Genomic DNA, 16,042 nt, shown 5'->3' on the forward strand with positions numbered 1-16,042 from the left:
TTTCAAGAGTTTTTGAGCACGTTAAGGACCCCAAAAGCCCCTGAAACCTTGATTAACAATATAAAAGCAATAGTCAAATCCCCCCTCCCCTCACACACACAGAGACACAGAGAGAGGGAGAGAAAATTCTTCAGAAAATCCACATTCAAACCAAAATATCTCTCTTCCTGTTGGTCGGAGATCGTTAATGTAAATTAGAAAGTTGTCCGTCTTGATGAGAACAATACACATACCAAGTTTTGTTGTTGTTGATAAAACTAACCCCCCCACTTATGACTAAAGGTGGCGCTACTGAGCCCCTCACCACGCCCGTTTCTGAAACTTTGCACATGTCTACGGGCTAATAAATGTGATGTGTCTGTCGAGTTTCATCCAATTTCAAGTATGTTAAGAGTCTCAAAAGCATCAAAAAATAATATTAAAGTTTGAAGCGTTGCCATGGCAACAGTATTAAAGATATCAAAAATCCTTTCACAGGTCTACATCTGCCGTGTGTTTACATTATACACATAAACTTTGAAGCAAATCGGGTAAAAATAAGAGGGTGATTTCAAAGCATTTTGAAAGGGACACACTTCCTGCTGCCAGTTGGTGGCGCTATAACTTTGACTCACAATAGTCACATCCATGTGATCGGCCACTTACAACGAACATACTGCTGAAGTTTAATCAAGATCAGTTAATGTATGCAGAAGTTATAACACACTTCCTGTTTCCATTATTCGCCATCAATTCGTGTCCTCGCCACGGCCAAACCGTTCAAGATATCAAAAATCTGTCCGCAATTTAGCATCCTCAATGTCTTGACTTCATGCTGACTGAGTTTGGAGGCGAATGGATGAATTCCCTAGGAGGAGTACATTAAATTCCACAGCATGCGTTTCCAAACAACCCATAATAGCCGACTTCCTGTTGGGCTGGCGTAAAAAGTAAAAGTACGAAAGTTGTTCGGCCCGATGAGATCTATATGTGTACCGAGTTTCATATTATTACATGCAAGCGTGTCTGATGTATGGACCAAGTTTTCGGACCCCATTCAAGGGGGCGCTGTCGAGCCCCCCTGCCACGCCCGGGTACCAGCTTCAGCCCGGCCCTGATGGCCGCGGGTTCTGACCCGTGTGCAAAGTTTCAAGAGTTTTCGAGCACGTTAAGGGTCTCAAAAGTGCCCGAAAGGTTGACAGAAAAATAAGAATAAGAAGAAATATATATATATATATATATATATATATATATATATATATATATATATATATATATATATATATATAAATATAGCTGCGAGCAGCGATTGCGGGCCCAAGCCGGTGGCACCGCCACCCTGGTGCCTTTAGTTACACTAAAGGCACCGGGGTGGCGGTGTCACCAGCTTGGTGCCTTTTATATATATATATATATATATACACACAAATATATATATATATATATATATATATATATATACACACACACATATATATATATATATATATATATACATATATATGTATATTCATATACATATATATATATATATATATAATAAAGATGGGAAATTTTACTTGTCTTACCTTATTCTGATTTTATGATACACTCAAAATATTCCACAACAAATCCTTTAAATTTAATGTAAAAATAAAAACGAAAGTAAGTGTTGGGCTCACGTAACCCTATCATTAGAATCAAAACGTTTCAACAGTTGTGATGTATTTGGATGCTAAACTATTCTTTATTATAGGCTTTGTACTTCACTCGGTTTCCAATATCGACGGAAAAAATCATCCTCTTCACACGCGCAAAAATGTGCTTGGAAAAATCACAGTGGAGCAGTGCTTACTGTTAATGTACGAATTGTACTACTGACTATTTAAACAGAGCAGTGTGTATATGTTAGGTTTACTATTTTATTATATTTTATTAAGGCTATAATGAACAGGCTGCGATGTCAAGTTTGCAATGCTCGAATGTGTGTGTGATTTAACAGTAGACACATAAAAACATAATTGGCACATAATTTTGTTCATACAGGATATCATTTCAAACTGCAAAGTGTTTACTTATATTTATGTACACTCGCAATAAAACACAACATGGTGCTTTTGTAAAATAAATTCAAGCAATCCACCCCCCGAAATGGCGTTCATTTTAAAATTAAACTAAAAGCTCTTGGCTAAACAGGCATTCATAACTGTGAGCGCCCACGGCGAGGAACGAGCAGAACAGAGTGAAAGTTTTTTAGTTAATTCCTACTTCCATAGGAATTCATTGAAAATGCTTGCTCTACTCAGCAGTCTGTGCAGACATCTGTATTTTACTTTAAGTTAGCGATTTAAAAGCCCCCAGCGGTGTCACACGTCGATTAACCGACATCCCTAATATATTTATATATATACAATAGGCCTACCTGAAAGAGAATTTAGCTTGCCCGACCAGAGTAGCCTGATTAGAACGTCAATGACAAAAAATAACTTGGGAATCACAAAAAAACGAGAGATTATTCTAATTTTATTACATTCATTTTAAGTTGCAATCAACAGTTGATAATAAATGTATTACTGATCAATGGTAACAAGGTTGCGCTGCTGAGGCTCGTGCAGCTTCTCCAGGAGAAACGTAAACAAATGAGCGCAGCACACAAAAAAGAAACCCAGTTAACAACATACTGACTATAAAAATTACAAATATGGAGTTTTTATATATTTTATAACCTATGATAGAGTTAAGCAACCTCACTTGACGAGTAGGCTACCGTTTCCTGAATACAATCACGATTGAAACTGTGACATTGATTTCATACAACAGGTTAATAAACAGTTATAATTAAGTCACTTACATTTTAGATGCAATATTGACTGTTTTTGTTCTGTTTCAGTAGCAAAAATAGTTAAACAAAGATCACAGCAGAACCGTCGCGCATCTCACGGCAACTTGTTTTCTCATTACTGAATGATTCAGCATTTTGAACGAATCGGTTGACTCAAAGATTCAATGATCAATCCATAAACATCTGTCTCAATCATGAATGACTCAGTCATTCGAACGAATCGTTTGAACGAATGAATCAATGACTCGCTCATTAAGACGGTCGCCTGGCGACACCTAATGGCGGATTAGTGTTATGTTTAAAAGTATCATTCTTTCCAACGTGTGTGCACCATTATCAATGTCCGTGCGGACGTCCGAATTTTACTTTCACTTTTATATTAGCGATTTAAAAGCACCCGCTCGTGTCACACGTCGATTAACCGATGGGAAAATATCCTCACAGTCATATACCTAATACATTTATATTTAAATACAATAGGCCTACCTAGTAAAACGTTTTATATACTATTTTGATTTCCTTTTGGACACAAGAGGGCAGTATAGCCCTATGTTTGCTTTCTTGTTGAACCAAATAGCACTAAATAGCCTGTTTTTAACTTTTTCATACTCCTTGAATAGCAAAAACAGAATAAAATGGGTTTAGTTCTAATATTTGTATAATTTTATATAAAAATAAATGGTGTATAATTACATTTTTAGAAGTTATGAGATGTTTCCTGCTTCCTTTTTGACATTAATTTAATCCCTCGCCATAGCAAAACCGTTTGAGATATTCAATATCCGTTTACAATTTAGCATCATTAATATATTTGTATCATGTTGAAAAAGTTTGGTGGGAATAAAATAAATAGTTTAAGAGGAGTGGCTAAAAATTCAGAGGCTGATTTTGCAAAAAAAATCCACATTCAGACCAAAATATCTGACTTCCTGATGGCCGGAGCTAATGAATGTAAATTAGAAAGTTGTCCGGCTTGATGAGTACAATATACAAACTTTTTTTTTTTTTACTGTAGTTAAAACTAACCCGCCCACTTTTGTCAAAAGCATGTTGAAAGTGACACACTTCCTGCTGCCAGTTGGTGGCGCTATAACTTTGACTCACAATAGTTACATCCATCTGATCGGCCTCTTGCCACGGACACACTGCTGAAGTTTCATCAAGATCAGTTAATGTATGCAGAAGTTATTCCACTTCGTGTTTCTCTTTTCTCACCATAAATTCGTTTCCTCGCCACGGCCAAACCGTTCGAGATATCAAAAATCCGTCCGCAATTTAGAATCCTCAATGTCTTGACTTCATGCACACCGAGTTTGGTGGGGATTGGATGAATTCTCTAGGAGGAGTACTTCGCATTCCACAGCAAGCGTTTTCCAAACAACCCATAATAGCCGACTTCCTGTTGGGCTGGCGTAAAACTTAGAGCACGAAAGTTGTTCGGCCCGATGATATCTATATGTGTACTGAGTTTCAAATTAATTCATGCAAGCGTGTTTGATCTATGGACCAAGTTTTGGGACCCCGTTCAAGGGGGCGCTGTTGAGCCCCCCTGCCACGCCCGGGTACCAGCTTCAACCCGTCCCTGATGGCAGGGGGTTCCGACTTGTATGTAAAGTTTCAAGAGTTTTTGAGCACGTTAAGGACCCCAAAAGCCCCTGAAACCTTGATTAACAATATAAAAGCAATAGTCAAATCCCCCCTCCCCTCACACACACAGAGACACAGAGAGAGGGAGAGAAAATTCTTCAGAAAATCCACATTCAAACCAAAATATCTCTCTTCCTGTTGGTCGGAGATCGTTAATGTAAATTAGAAAGTTGTCCGTCTTGATGAGAACAATACACATACCAAGTTTTGTTGTTGTTGATAAAACTAACCCCCCCACTTATGACTAAAGGTGGCGCTACTGAGCCCCTCACCACGCCCGTTTCTGAAACTTTGCACATGTCTACGGGCTAATAAATGTGATGTGTCTGTCGAGTTTCATCCAATTTCAAGTATGTTAAGAGTCTCAAAAGCATCAAAAAATAATATTAAAGTTTGAAGCGTTGCCATGGCAACAGTATTAAAGATATCAAAAATCCTTTCACAGGTCTACATCTGCCGTGTGTTTACATTATACACATAAACTTTGAAGCAAATCGGGTAAAAATAAGAGGGTGATTTCAAAGCATTTTGAAAGGGACACACTTCCTGCTGCCAGTTGGTGGCGCTATAACTTTGACTCACAATAGTCACATCCATGTGATCGGCCTCTTACAACGAACATACTGCTGAAGTTTAATCAAGATCAGTTAATGTATGCAGAAGTTATAACACACTTCCTGTTTCCATTATTCGCCATCAATTCGTGTCCTCGCCACGGCCAAACCGTTCAAGATATCAAAAATCTGTCCGCAATTTAGCATCCTCAATGTCTTGACTTCATGCTGACTGAGTTTGGAGGCGAATGGATGAATTCCCTAGGAGGAGTACATTAAATTCCACAGCATGCGTTTCCAAACAACCCATAATAGCCGACTTCCTGTTGGGCTGGCGTAAAAAGTAAAAGTACGAAAGTTGTTCGGCCCGATGAGATCTATATGTGTACCGAGTTTCATATTATTACATGCAAGCGTGTCTGATGTATGGACCAAGTTTTCGGACCCCGTTCAAGGGGGCGCTGTCGAGCCCCCCTGCCACGCCCGGGTACCAGCTTCAGCCCGGCCCTGATGGCCGCGGGTTCTGACCCGTGTGCAAAGTTTCAAGAGTTTTCGAGCACGTTAAGGGTCTCAAAAGTGCCCGAAAGGTTGACAGAAAAATAAGAATAAGAAGAAATATATATATATATATATATATATATATATATATATATATAAATATAGCTGCGAGCAGCGATTGCGGGCCCAAGCCGGTGGCACCGCCACCCTGGTGCCTTTAGTTACACTAAAGGCACCGGGGTGGCGGTGTCACCAGCTTGGTGCCTTTTATATATATATATATATATATATATATATATATACACACAAATATATATATATATATATATATATATATATACACACACACATATATATATATATATATATATATACATATATATGTATATACATATACATATATATATATATATATATATATATATAATAAAGATGGGAAATTTTACTTGTCTTACCTTATTCTAATTTTATGATACACTCAAAATATTCCACAACAAATCCTTTAAATTTAATGTAAAAATAAAAACGAAAGTAAGTGTTGGGCTCACGTAACCCTATCATTAGAATCAAAACGTTTCAACAGTTGTGATGTATTTGGATGCTAAACTATTCTTTATTATAGGCTTTGTACTTCACTCGGTTTCCAATATCGACGGAAAAAATCATCCTCTTCACACGCGCAAAAATGTGCTTGGAAAAATCACAGTGGAGCAGTGCTTACTGTTAATGTACGAATTGTACTACTGACTATTTAAACAGAGCAGTGTGTATATGTTAGGTTTACTATTTTATTATATTTTATTAAGGCTATAATGAACAGGCTGCGATGTCAAGTTTGCAATGCTCGAATGTGTGTGTGATTTAACAGTAGACACATAAAAACATAATTGGCACATAATTTTGTTCATACAGGATATCATTTCAAACTGCAAAGTGTTTACTTATATTTATGTACACTCGCAATAAAACACAACATGGTGCTTTTGTAAAATAAATTCAAGCAATCCACCCCCCGAAATGGCGTTCATTTTAAAATTAAACTAAAAGCTCTTGACTAAACAGGCATTCATAACTGTGAGCGCCCACGGCGAGGAACGAGCAGAACAGAGTGAAAGTTTTTTAGTTAATTCCTACTTCCATAGGAATTCATTGAAAATGCTTGCTCTACTCAGCAGTCTGTGCAGACATCTGTATTTTACTTTAAGTTAGCGATTTAAAAGCCCCCAGCGGTGTCACACGTCGATTAACCGACATCCCTAATATATTTATATATATACAATAGGCCTACCTGAAAGAGAATTTAGCTTGCCCGACCAGAGTAGCCTGATTAGAACGTCAATGTCACAGTGTCTGGTTGTGTTCCCCTGGTATCCACTAGATGTCCTCCTTTCCCCACGGTGTCATTCAAGAACTACCTTTCCCACAATTCCTGTATGTGTGATTGCACAGGTTTTTGTTATCTGTTCCCAGCTGTTTCTCGTTGTCATCTAGTTTGTTCCTGTATTTAAAGCCCTGTTTGTTCCATGTCCTGTGTGTATCGTTGTTTATGTCACACCGCGTTTGGTTTACCGTGTTCCCTGCCTGAGTCTGTTTGTAGTTTTTGTACTGCCTGTCTGGACATCGAACCCTGCCTGTTTGACTACTCTTTTGGATTACCCTTAATAAACCTCAATTTGACTGCACTTGGATCCACCTTGCTTTTTCCCTTGAGCGGAACGTGACAGAACGATACACACCATGTATGGATCCAGCAGTACGGGGTTTCGGATCCTTCCCCCCACCACTGAGAAGGAGAGGAGGGGAAGACTCCAAAATTTAATGGCCCTACACCAGCAGGGTCAGACAGTGAGTTGTTTGTCTCAAACTTTTTGGACCTTATCGAGAGGCATGAACTATAATGATGCAACCTTGAAGGACCTTTTTAACCACTGTCTTGATGACCCGTTACCGCAATGGGAGATGAAGGGACTGGAGATCCTTGACTTTTGGGGGTTTACGAGGTATCTACACCACCGTAGTCACTGGGATACCCCAGCTTCGCCGGCATCTCCTAGCGAGATGTTACCACTGCCCAGCCGAGAGAGTGCATCACCGCTGCCCGGCCGAGAGAATGCTTCGCCGCTGCCCAGCCGAGAGAGTGCATCGCCGCTGCCCAGCCGAGAGAATGCATCGCCACTGCCCGGCCGAGAGAACACATCGCCGCTACCTATCAGGCCCGGAGCCGGATCAGTATCTGGGCGTCTTAGATTAAGGTCCAGCGTGATGGACCCAGCGCTCATGTCAGCACAGAGGGCCCAGAGGATCAGCCGAACGGGGTTCCACAAGCTCATAGCATCCCATCAGCCTGAGCCCTCTTCACCGCTGGTCCCGTCCAGCACAGAGCCTGTGCCGGTGGTCCCAGTGCCGGTGGTCCCAGTGCCGGTGGTCCCTGTGCCGGTGGTCCCTGTGCCGGTGGTCCCTGTGCCGGTGGTCCCAGTACCGGTGGTCTCGAGTCCGGTGGTCCGGAAACGGCGGAGGAGGAGGAGGACTTCCTGCCTTCCCAATGGCCTGGAGGTCGTCCCCGAACAGCCCGCTGTCTCCCTGGAGGTCGTCCCCGAACAGCCCGCTGTCTCCCTGGAGGTCGTCCCCGAACAGCCCGCTGTCTCCCTGGAGGTCGTCCCAGAGCAGCCTGCTGTCGTCCCGGAGGCCGTCCCCAAGCTGCTTGCCCTGACGGCACCACCCCAGCGCCTCGCTCTGCCAGCGCCATCCGAGGGTCTCGCCTTATCGGTTCCTCTTATACTATCTGCCCAGCCAGAGACTGTTCCTGAGCCGGAGCCAGTGTCTGTTCCTGAGCCGGAGCCAGTGTCTGTTCCTGAGCCGGAGCCAGTGTCTGTTCCTGAGCCGGTGGTGCCAGTTCCAGTGCCTGAGCCGGTGGTGCCAGTTCCAGTGCCTGAGCCGGTGGTGCCAGTTCCAGTGCCTGAGCCGGTGGTGCCAGTTCCAGTGCCTGAGCCGGTGGTGCCAGTTCCAGTGCCTGAGCCGGTGGTGCCAGTTCCAGTGCCTGAGCCGGTGGTGCCAGTTCCAGTGCCTGAGCCGGTGGTGCCAGTTCCAGTGCCTGAGCCGGTGGTGCCAGTTCCAGTGCCCGAGCCCGAGGGGTCGTCTGAGCCGGTGGTGCCAGTTCCAGTGCCTGAGCCGGTGGTGCCAGTTCCAGTGCCTGAGCCCGAGGGAAAGTCTCCGCCCTGGCCGCCCGAGGGAAAGTCTCCGCCCTGGCCGCCCGAGGGAAAGTCTCCGCCCTGGCCGCCCGAGGGAAAGTCTCCGCCCTGGCCGCCCGAGGGAAAGTCTCCGCCCTGGCCGCCCGAGGGAAAGTCTCCGCCCTGGCCGCCCGAGGGAAAGTCTCCGCCGTGGCCGCCCGAGGGAAAGTCTCCGCCGTGGCCGCCCGAGGGAAAGTCTCCGCCGTGGCCGCCCGAGGGAAAGTCTCCGCCCTGGCCGCCCGAGGGAAAGTCTCCGCCGCCCTGGCCGCCCGAGGGACTGTCTGCTCCGCCCTGGCCGCCCGAGGGAGAGTCTGCTCCGCCTTGGCCACCCGATGGACTGTCTGCTCCGCCCTGGTCGCCCGATGAACTGTCTTCACCGCCCTGGCCGCCCGAGGGGTCTTCACCGCCCCGGCCGCCCAATGATCTGTCGTCTCCGTCCTGGCTGCCCGAGGGACTGTTCGCTTCGCCCCGGCCGCCCGATGAACTGTTTGCTTCGCCCTGTTCCCCCTCTGTACTGTCTGTGTCACCCTGGCCCCCTTTGAGTCTGTTACCCCCTGTTTCTGTGTCCCTTCATGGACCTGGCCCCCCGTCCCTCCCCCTGATCCTCCACCTTGCCACCTCCCTCCTGAACTTTTGTTTTGTTCTGTGTCCGGTCTTGGAGTGTCTGGGAGCCACTCCGTAGAGGGGGGGTTATGTCACAGTGTCTGGTTGTGTTCGCCTGGTATCCACTAGATGTCCTCCTTTCCCCACGGTGTCATTCAAGAACTACCTTTCCCACAATTCCTGTATGTGTGATTGCACAGGTTTTTGTTATCTGTTCCCAGCTGTTTCTCGTTGTCATCTAGTTTGTTCCTGTATTTAAAGCCCTGTTTGTTCCATGTCCTGTGTGTATCGTTGTTTATGTCACACCGCGTTTGGTTTACCGTGTTCCCTGCCTGAGTCTGTTTGTTGTTTTTGTACTGCCTGTCTGGACATCGAACCCTGCCTGTTTGACTACTCTTTTGGATTACCCTTAATAAACCTCAATTTGACTGCACTTGGATCCACCTTGCTTTTTCCCTTGAGCGGAACGTGACAGTCAATGACAAAAAATAACTTGGGAATCACAAAAAAACGAGAGATTATTCTAATTTTATTACATTCATTTTAAGTTGCAATCAACAGTTGATAATAAATGTATTACTGATCAATGGTAACAAGGTTGCGCTGCTGAGGCTCGTGCAGCTTCTCCAGGAGAAACGTTAACAAATGAGCGCAGCACACAAAAAAGAAACCCAGTTAACAACATACTGACTATAAAAATTACAAATATGGAGTTTTTATATATTTTATAACCTATGTTAGAGTTAAGCAACCTCACTTGACGAGTAGGCTACTGTTTCCTGAATACAATCACGATTGAAACTGTGACATTGATTTCATACAACAGGTTAAAAAACAGTTACAATCAAGTCACTTACATTTTAGATGCAATATTGACTGTTTTTGTTCTGTTTCAGCAGCGAAAATAGTTAAACAAAAAGATCACAGCAGAATCATCACGCGCATCTCTCAGCAATGTGTTTTCTCATTTCTGAATGATTCAGCATTTTGAACGAATCGGTTGACTCAAAGATTCAATGATCAATCCATAAACATCTGTCTCAATCATGAATGACTCAGTCATTCGAACGAATCGTTTGAATGAATGAATCAATGACTCGCTCATTAAGACGGTCGCCTGGCGACACCTAATGGCGGTTTAGTGTTATGTTTAAAAGTATCATTCTTTCCAACGTGTGTGCACCATTATCAATGTCCGTGCAGACGTCCGTTTTTTACTTTCACTTTTATATTAGCGATTTAAAAGCACCCGCTCGTGTCACACATCGATTAACCGTTGGGAAAATATCCTCACAGTCATATACCTAATACATTTATATTTAAATACAATATAGGCCTACCTAGTAAAAAGTTTTATATACTATATTCTTTTGGACACAAGAGGGCAGTATAGCCCTATGTTTGCTTTTTTGTTGAACCAAATAGCACTAAATAGCCTGTTTTTAACTTTTTTTATACTTCTTGAATTGCAAAAACAGAATAAAATGGGTTTAGTTCTAATATTTGTATAATTTTATCTAAAAATAAACGGTGTATAATTACATTTGTAGAAGATATGAGATGTTTTCTGATTCCTTTTTTGACATTACTTTAATCCCTCGCCATATCAAAACCGTTTGAGATATTCAATATCCGTTCACAATTTAGCATCTTTAATGTATTTTCATCATGTTGAAAAAGTTTGGTGGGAATAAAATAAATAGTTTAAGAGGAGTGGCTAAAAATTCAGAGGCTGATTTTGCAAAAAAATCCACATTCAGACCAAAATATCTGACTTCCTGATGGCCGGAGCTAATGAATGTAAATTAGAAAGTTGTCCGGCTTGATGAGTACAATATACAAACTATTTTTTTTTTACTGTAGTTAAAACTAACCCGCCCACTTTTGTCAAAAGCATGTTGAAAGGGACACACTTCCTGCTGCCAGTTGGTGGCGCTATAACTTTGACTCATAATAGTTACATCCATCTGATCGGCCTTTTACCACGAACACACTGTTGAAGTTTCATCAAGATCAGTTAATGTATGCAGAAGTTATTCCACTTCGTGTTTCTCTTTTCTCGCCATAAATTCGTTTCCCTCGCCACGGCCAAACCGTTCGAGATATCAAAAATCCGTCCGCAATTTAGAATCCTCAATGTCTTGACTTCATGCACACCGAGTTTGGTGGGGATTGGATGAATTCTCTAGGAGGAGTACTTCGCATTCCACAGCAAGCGTTTTCCAAACAACCCATAATAGCCGACTTCCTGTTGGGCTGGCGTAAAACTTAGAGCACGAAAGTTGTTCGGCCCGATGAGATCTATATGTGTGCTGAGTTTCATATTAATTCATGCAAGCTAGTTTGATCTATGGACCAAGTTTTCGGACTCCATTCCAGGGGGCGCTGTTGAGCCCCCCTGCCACGCCCGGGTACCAGCTTCAACCCGTCCCTGATGGCAGGGGGTTCCGACTTGTATGTAAAGTTGCAAGAGTTTTTGAGCACGTTAAGGACCCCAAAAGCCCCTGAAACCTTGATTAACAATATAAAAGCAATAGTCAAATCCCCCCTCCCCTCACACACACAGAGACACAGAGAGAGGGAGAGAAAATTCTTCAGAAAATCCACATTCAAACCAAAATATCTCTCTTCCTGTTGGTCGGAGATCGTTAATGTAAATTAGAAAGTTGTCCGTCTTGATGAGAACAATACACATACCAAGTTTTGTTGCTTTTGATAAAACTAACCCCCCCACTTATGACTAAAGGTGGCGCTACTGAGCCCCTCACCACGCCCGTTTCTGAAACTTTGCACATGTCTACGGGCTAATAAATGTGATGTGTCTGTCGAGTTTCATCCAATTTCAAGTATGTTAAGAGTCTTAAAAGCATCAAAAAAGAATATTAAAGTTTGAAGCGTTGCCATGGCAACAGTATTAAAGATATCAAAAATCCTTTCACAGGTCTACATCTGCCGTGTGTTTACATTATACATATAAACTTTGAAGCAAATCGGGTAAAAATAAGAGGGTGATTTCAAAGCATTTTGAAAGGGACACACTTCCTGCTGCCAGTTGGTGGCGCTATAACTTTGACTCACAATAGTCACATCCATGTGATCGGCCTCTTACAACGAACACACTGCTGAAGTTTAATCAAGATCAGTTAATGTATGCAGAAGTTATAACACACTTCCTGTTTCCATTATTCGCCATCAATTCGTGTCCTCGCCACGGCCAAACCGTTCGAGATATCAAAAATCTGTTCGCAATTTAGCATCCTCAATGTCTTGACTTCATGCTGACTGAGTTTGGAGGCGAATGGATGAATTCCCTAGGAGGAGTACATTAAATTCCACAGCATGCGTTTCCAAACAACCCATAATAGCCGACTTCCTGTTGGGCTGGCGTAAAAAGTAAAAGTACGAAAGTTGTTTGGCCCGATGAGATCTATATGTGTATTGAGTTTCATATTATTACATGCAAGCGTGTCTGATTTATGGACCAAACTTTCGGACCCCGTTCAAGGGGGCGCTGTTGAGCCCCCCTGCCACGCCTGGGTACCAGCTTCAGCCCGGCCCAGATGGCCGCGGGTTCTGACCTGTGTGCAAAATTTCAAGAGTTTTCGAGCATGTTAAAGGCCCCAAAAATGCCCGAAAGGTTGACAGAAAAATAATAATAATAATAATAATAATAATAAATATAGCTGCGAGCAGCGATTGCGGGCCCAAGCCGGTGGCACCGCAACCCCGGTGCCTTTAGTTACCTAAAGGCACCGGGGTGGCGGTGCCGCCGGCTTTGGCCCTCCATCGCTGCTCGCAGCTATATTTATATATATATATATATATATATATATATATATATTTATGTATATATATATATATATATATATATATATATATATATATATATACACACACACACACACACAACCACACATATATATATATATATATATATATATAAATAAATATCTATCTATCTATATCTATATCTCTCTATATATATATACACACACACACACACACACACGAAAAACGAAAGTAAGTGTTGGGCTCACGTAACCCTATCATTAGAATCAAAACGTTTCAACAGTTGTGATGTATTTGGATGCTAAACTATTCTTTATTATAGGCTTTGTACTTCACTCGTGTTCCAATATCGATGGAAAAAATCATCCTCTTCACACGCGCAAAAATGTGCTTGGAAACATCACAGTGGAGCTCTGCTTACTGTGAATGGTACAAATTGTACTACTTACTATTTAAACAGAGCAGTGTAATTCGTATATGTTATGTTGACTATTTTTATTATTATATTGTATTAGGGCTATAATGAACAGGCTGCGATGACAAGATTGCAATTCTGGAATGTGTGTGTGTGTGTGTGACGTGGTTGCAGTTGAACAGTGGACACATAAAAACATAAATAAAATGTATTAGTTTATTCCTACTTCCATAGGTGGGAAAATGTTATCACAGTCACATCCCTAATATATTTATATATAAATACAATAGGCCTACCTGAAAGAGAATTTTACTTGCCCGACCAGAGTATAGCCTGATTAGAACGTCAAGAACAAAAAAAAATAACTTGGGAATCACTAAAACGAGAGATTATTCTAATTTCATTACATTCATTTTAAGTTCCAATCAGCAGTTAATAATAAAATGTATTACTGATCAATGGTAACAAGGTTGCCCTGCTGAGGCTCATGCAGCTTCTCCAGGAGAAATGTAAACAAATGTGCGCAGCACACAAAAAAGCAACCCAGTTAACAACATACTGACTATAAAAATTACAAATATGGAGTTTTTATATATTTTATAACAGAGTTAAGCAACCTCACTTGACGAGTAGGCTACTATTTCCTGAATACAATCACGATTGAAACTGTGACATTGATTTCATACAACAGGTTAATAAACAGTTACAATTAAGTCACTTACATTTTAGATGCAATATTGACTGTTTTTGTTCTGTTTCAGCAGCATAAATAGTTAAACAAAGATCACAGCCGAACCATCGCGCATCTCACAGCAACTTGTTTTCTCATTACTGAATGATTCAGCATTTTGAAACGAATCGGTTGACTCAAAGATTCAATGGTCAATCCATAAACATCTGTCTCAATCATGAATGACTCAGTCATTCGAATGAATCGTTTGAACGAATGAATCAATGACTCGCTCATTAAGATGGTCGCCTGGCGACACCTAATGGCGGTTTAGTGTTATGTTTAAAAGTATCATTCTTTCCAACGTGCACCATTATCAATGTCAGTGCGGACGTCCGTTTTTTACTTTCACTTTTATATTAGCGATTTAAAAGCACCCGCTCGTGTCACACGTCGATTAACCGATGGGAAAATATCCTCACAGTCATATACCTAATACATTTATATTTAAATACAATAGGCCTACCTAGTAAAACGTTTTATATACTATTTTGATATCCTTTTGGACACAAGAGGGCAGTATAGCCCTATGTTTGCTTTTTTGTTGAACCAAATAGCACTAAATAGCCTGTTTTTAACTTTTTTTATACTTCTTGAATTGCAAAACAGAATAACAGAATAAAATGGGTTTAGTTCTAATATTTGTATAATTTGATATAAAAATAAACGGTGTATAATTACATTTGTAGAAGATATGAGATGTTTTCTGATTCCTTTTTTGACATTACTTTAATCCCTCGCCATTTCAAAACCGTTTGAGATATTCAATATCCGTTCATAATTTAGAATCTTTAAGGTATTTTCATCATGTTGAAAAAGTTTGGTGGGAATAAAATAAATAGTTTAAGAGGAGTGGCTAAAAATTCAGAGGATGATTTTGCAAAAAAATCCACATTCAGACCAAAATATCTGACTTCCTGATGGCCGGAGCTAATGAATGTAAATTAGAAAGTTGTCCGGCTTGATGAGTACAATATACAAACAATTTTTTTTTTACTGTAGTTAAAACTAACCCGCCCACTTTTGTCAAAAGCATGTTGAAAGTGACACACTTCCTGCTGCCAGTTGGTGGCGCTATAACTTTGACTCACAATAGTTACATCCATCTGATCGGCCTCTTACCACGAACACACTGCTGAAGTTTCATCAAGATCAGTTAATGTATGCAGAAGTTATTCCACTTCGTGTTTCTCTTTTCTCGCCATAAATTCGTTTCCTCGCCACGGCCAAACCGTTCGAGATATCAAAAATCCGTCCGCAATTTAGAATCCTCAATGTCTTGACTTCATGCACACCGAGTTTGGTGGGGATTGGATGAATTCTCTAGGAGGAGTACTTCGCATTCCACAGCAAGCGTTTTCCAAACAACCCATAATAGCCGACTTCCTGTTGGGCTGGCGTAAAACTTAGAGCACGAAAGTTGTTCGGCCCGATGAGATCTATATGTGTACCGAGTTTCATATAATTACATGCAAGTGTGTTTGATTTATGGACAAGTGTTCGGATCCCGTTCCAGGGGGCGCTGTTGAGCCCCCCTGCCACGCCCGGGTACCAGCTTCAGCCCGGCCCTGATGGCCGCACGTTCTGACCTGTGTGCAAAGTTTCAAGAGTTTTCGAGCACGTTTAAGGCCCCAAAAGCCCCTGAAACCTTGAAAAACAGGAATTTTAAACAAATCTCACTCAAAAGACAAATCCCCCCACCCCTCACACACACAGAGACGCAGAGGCAGAGAGAGAGAGGGAGAGAATTCTCCAAAAAATCACATTCAAACCAAAATA

The 16,042-nt window shown here is 41.8% G+C and overlaps 1 protein-coding gene across 1 annotated transcript in view; it reads left to right on the plus strand.

Moving 5' to 3' along the window:
* Positions 1 to 7,236: 7,236 nt before the first annotated feature.
* LOC309488883 (uncharacterized protein) overlaps positions 7,237 to 16,042 on the plus strand; it is a gene marked incomplete at both ends in the record, with an annotated part of 43,647 nt that continues 34,841 nt past the window's right edge. The window contains one exon of the mRNA XM_082157301.1: positions 7,237 to 8,118. Coding sequence (XP_082013427.1) covers positions 7,237 to 8,118 — 882 coding nt within the window. The remainder of the gene's footprint in view (positions 8,119 to 16,042) is intronic.

Source organism: Leuciscus leuciscus (assembly GCF_965113295.1).
Source record: "Leuciscus leuciscus genome assembly, chromosome: 24".
Taxonomy (NCBI): Eukaryota; Metazoa; Chordata; class Actinopteri; order Cypriniformes; family Leuciscidae; genus Leuciscus; species Leuciscus leuciscus.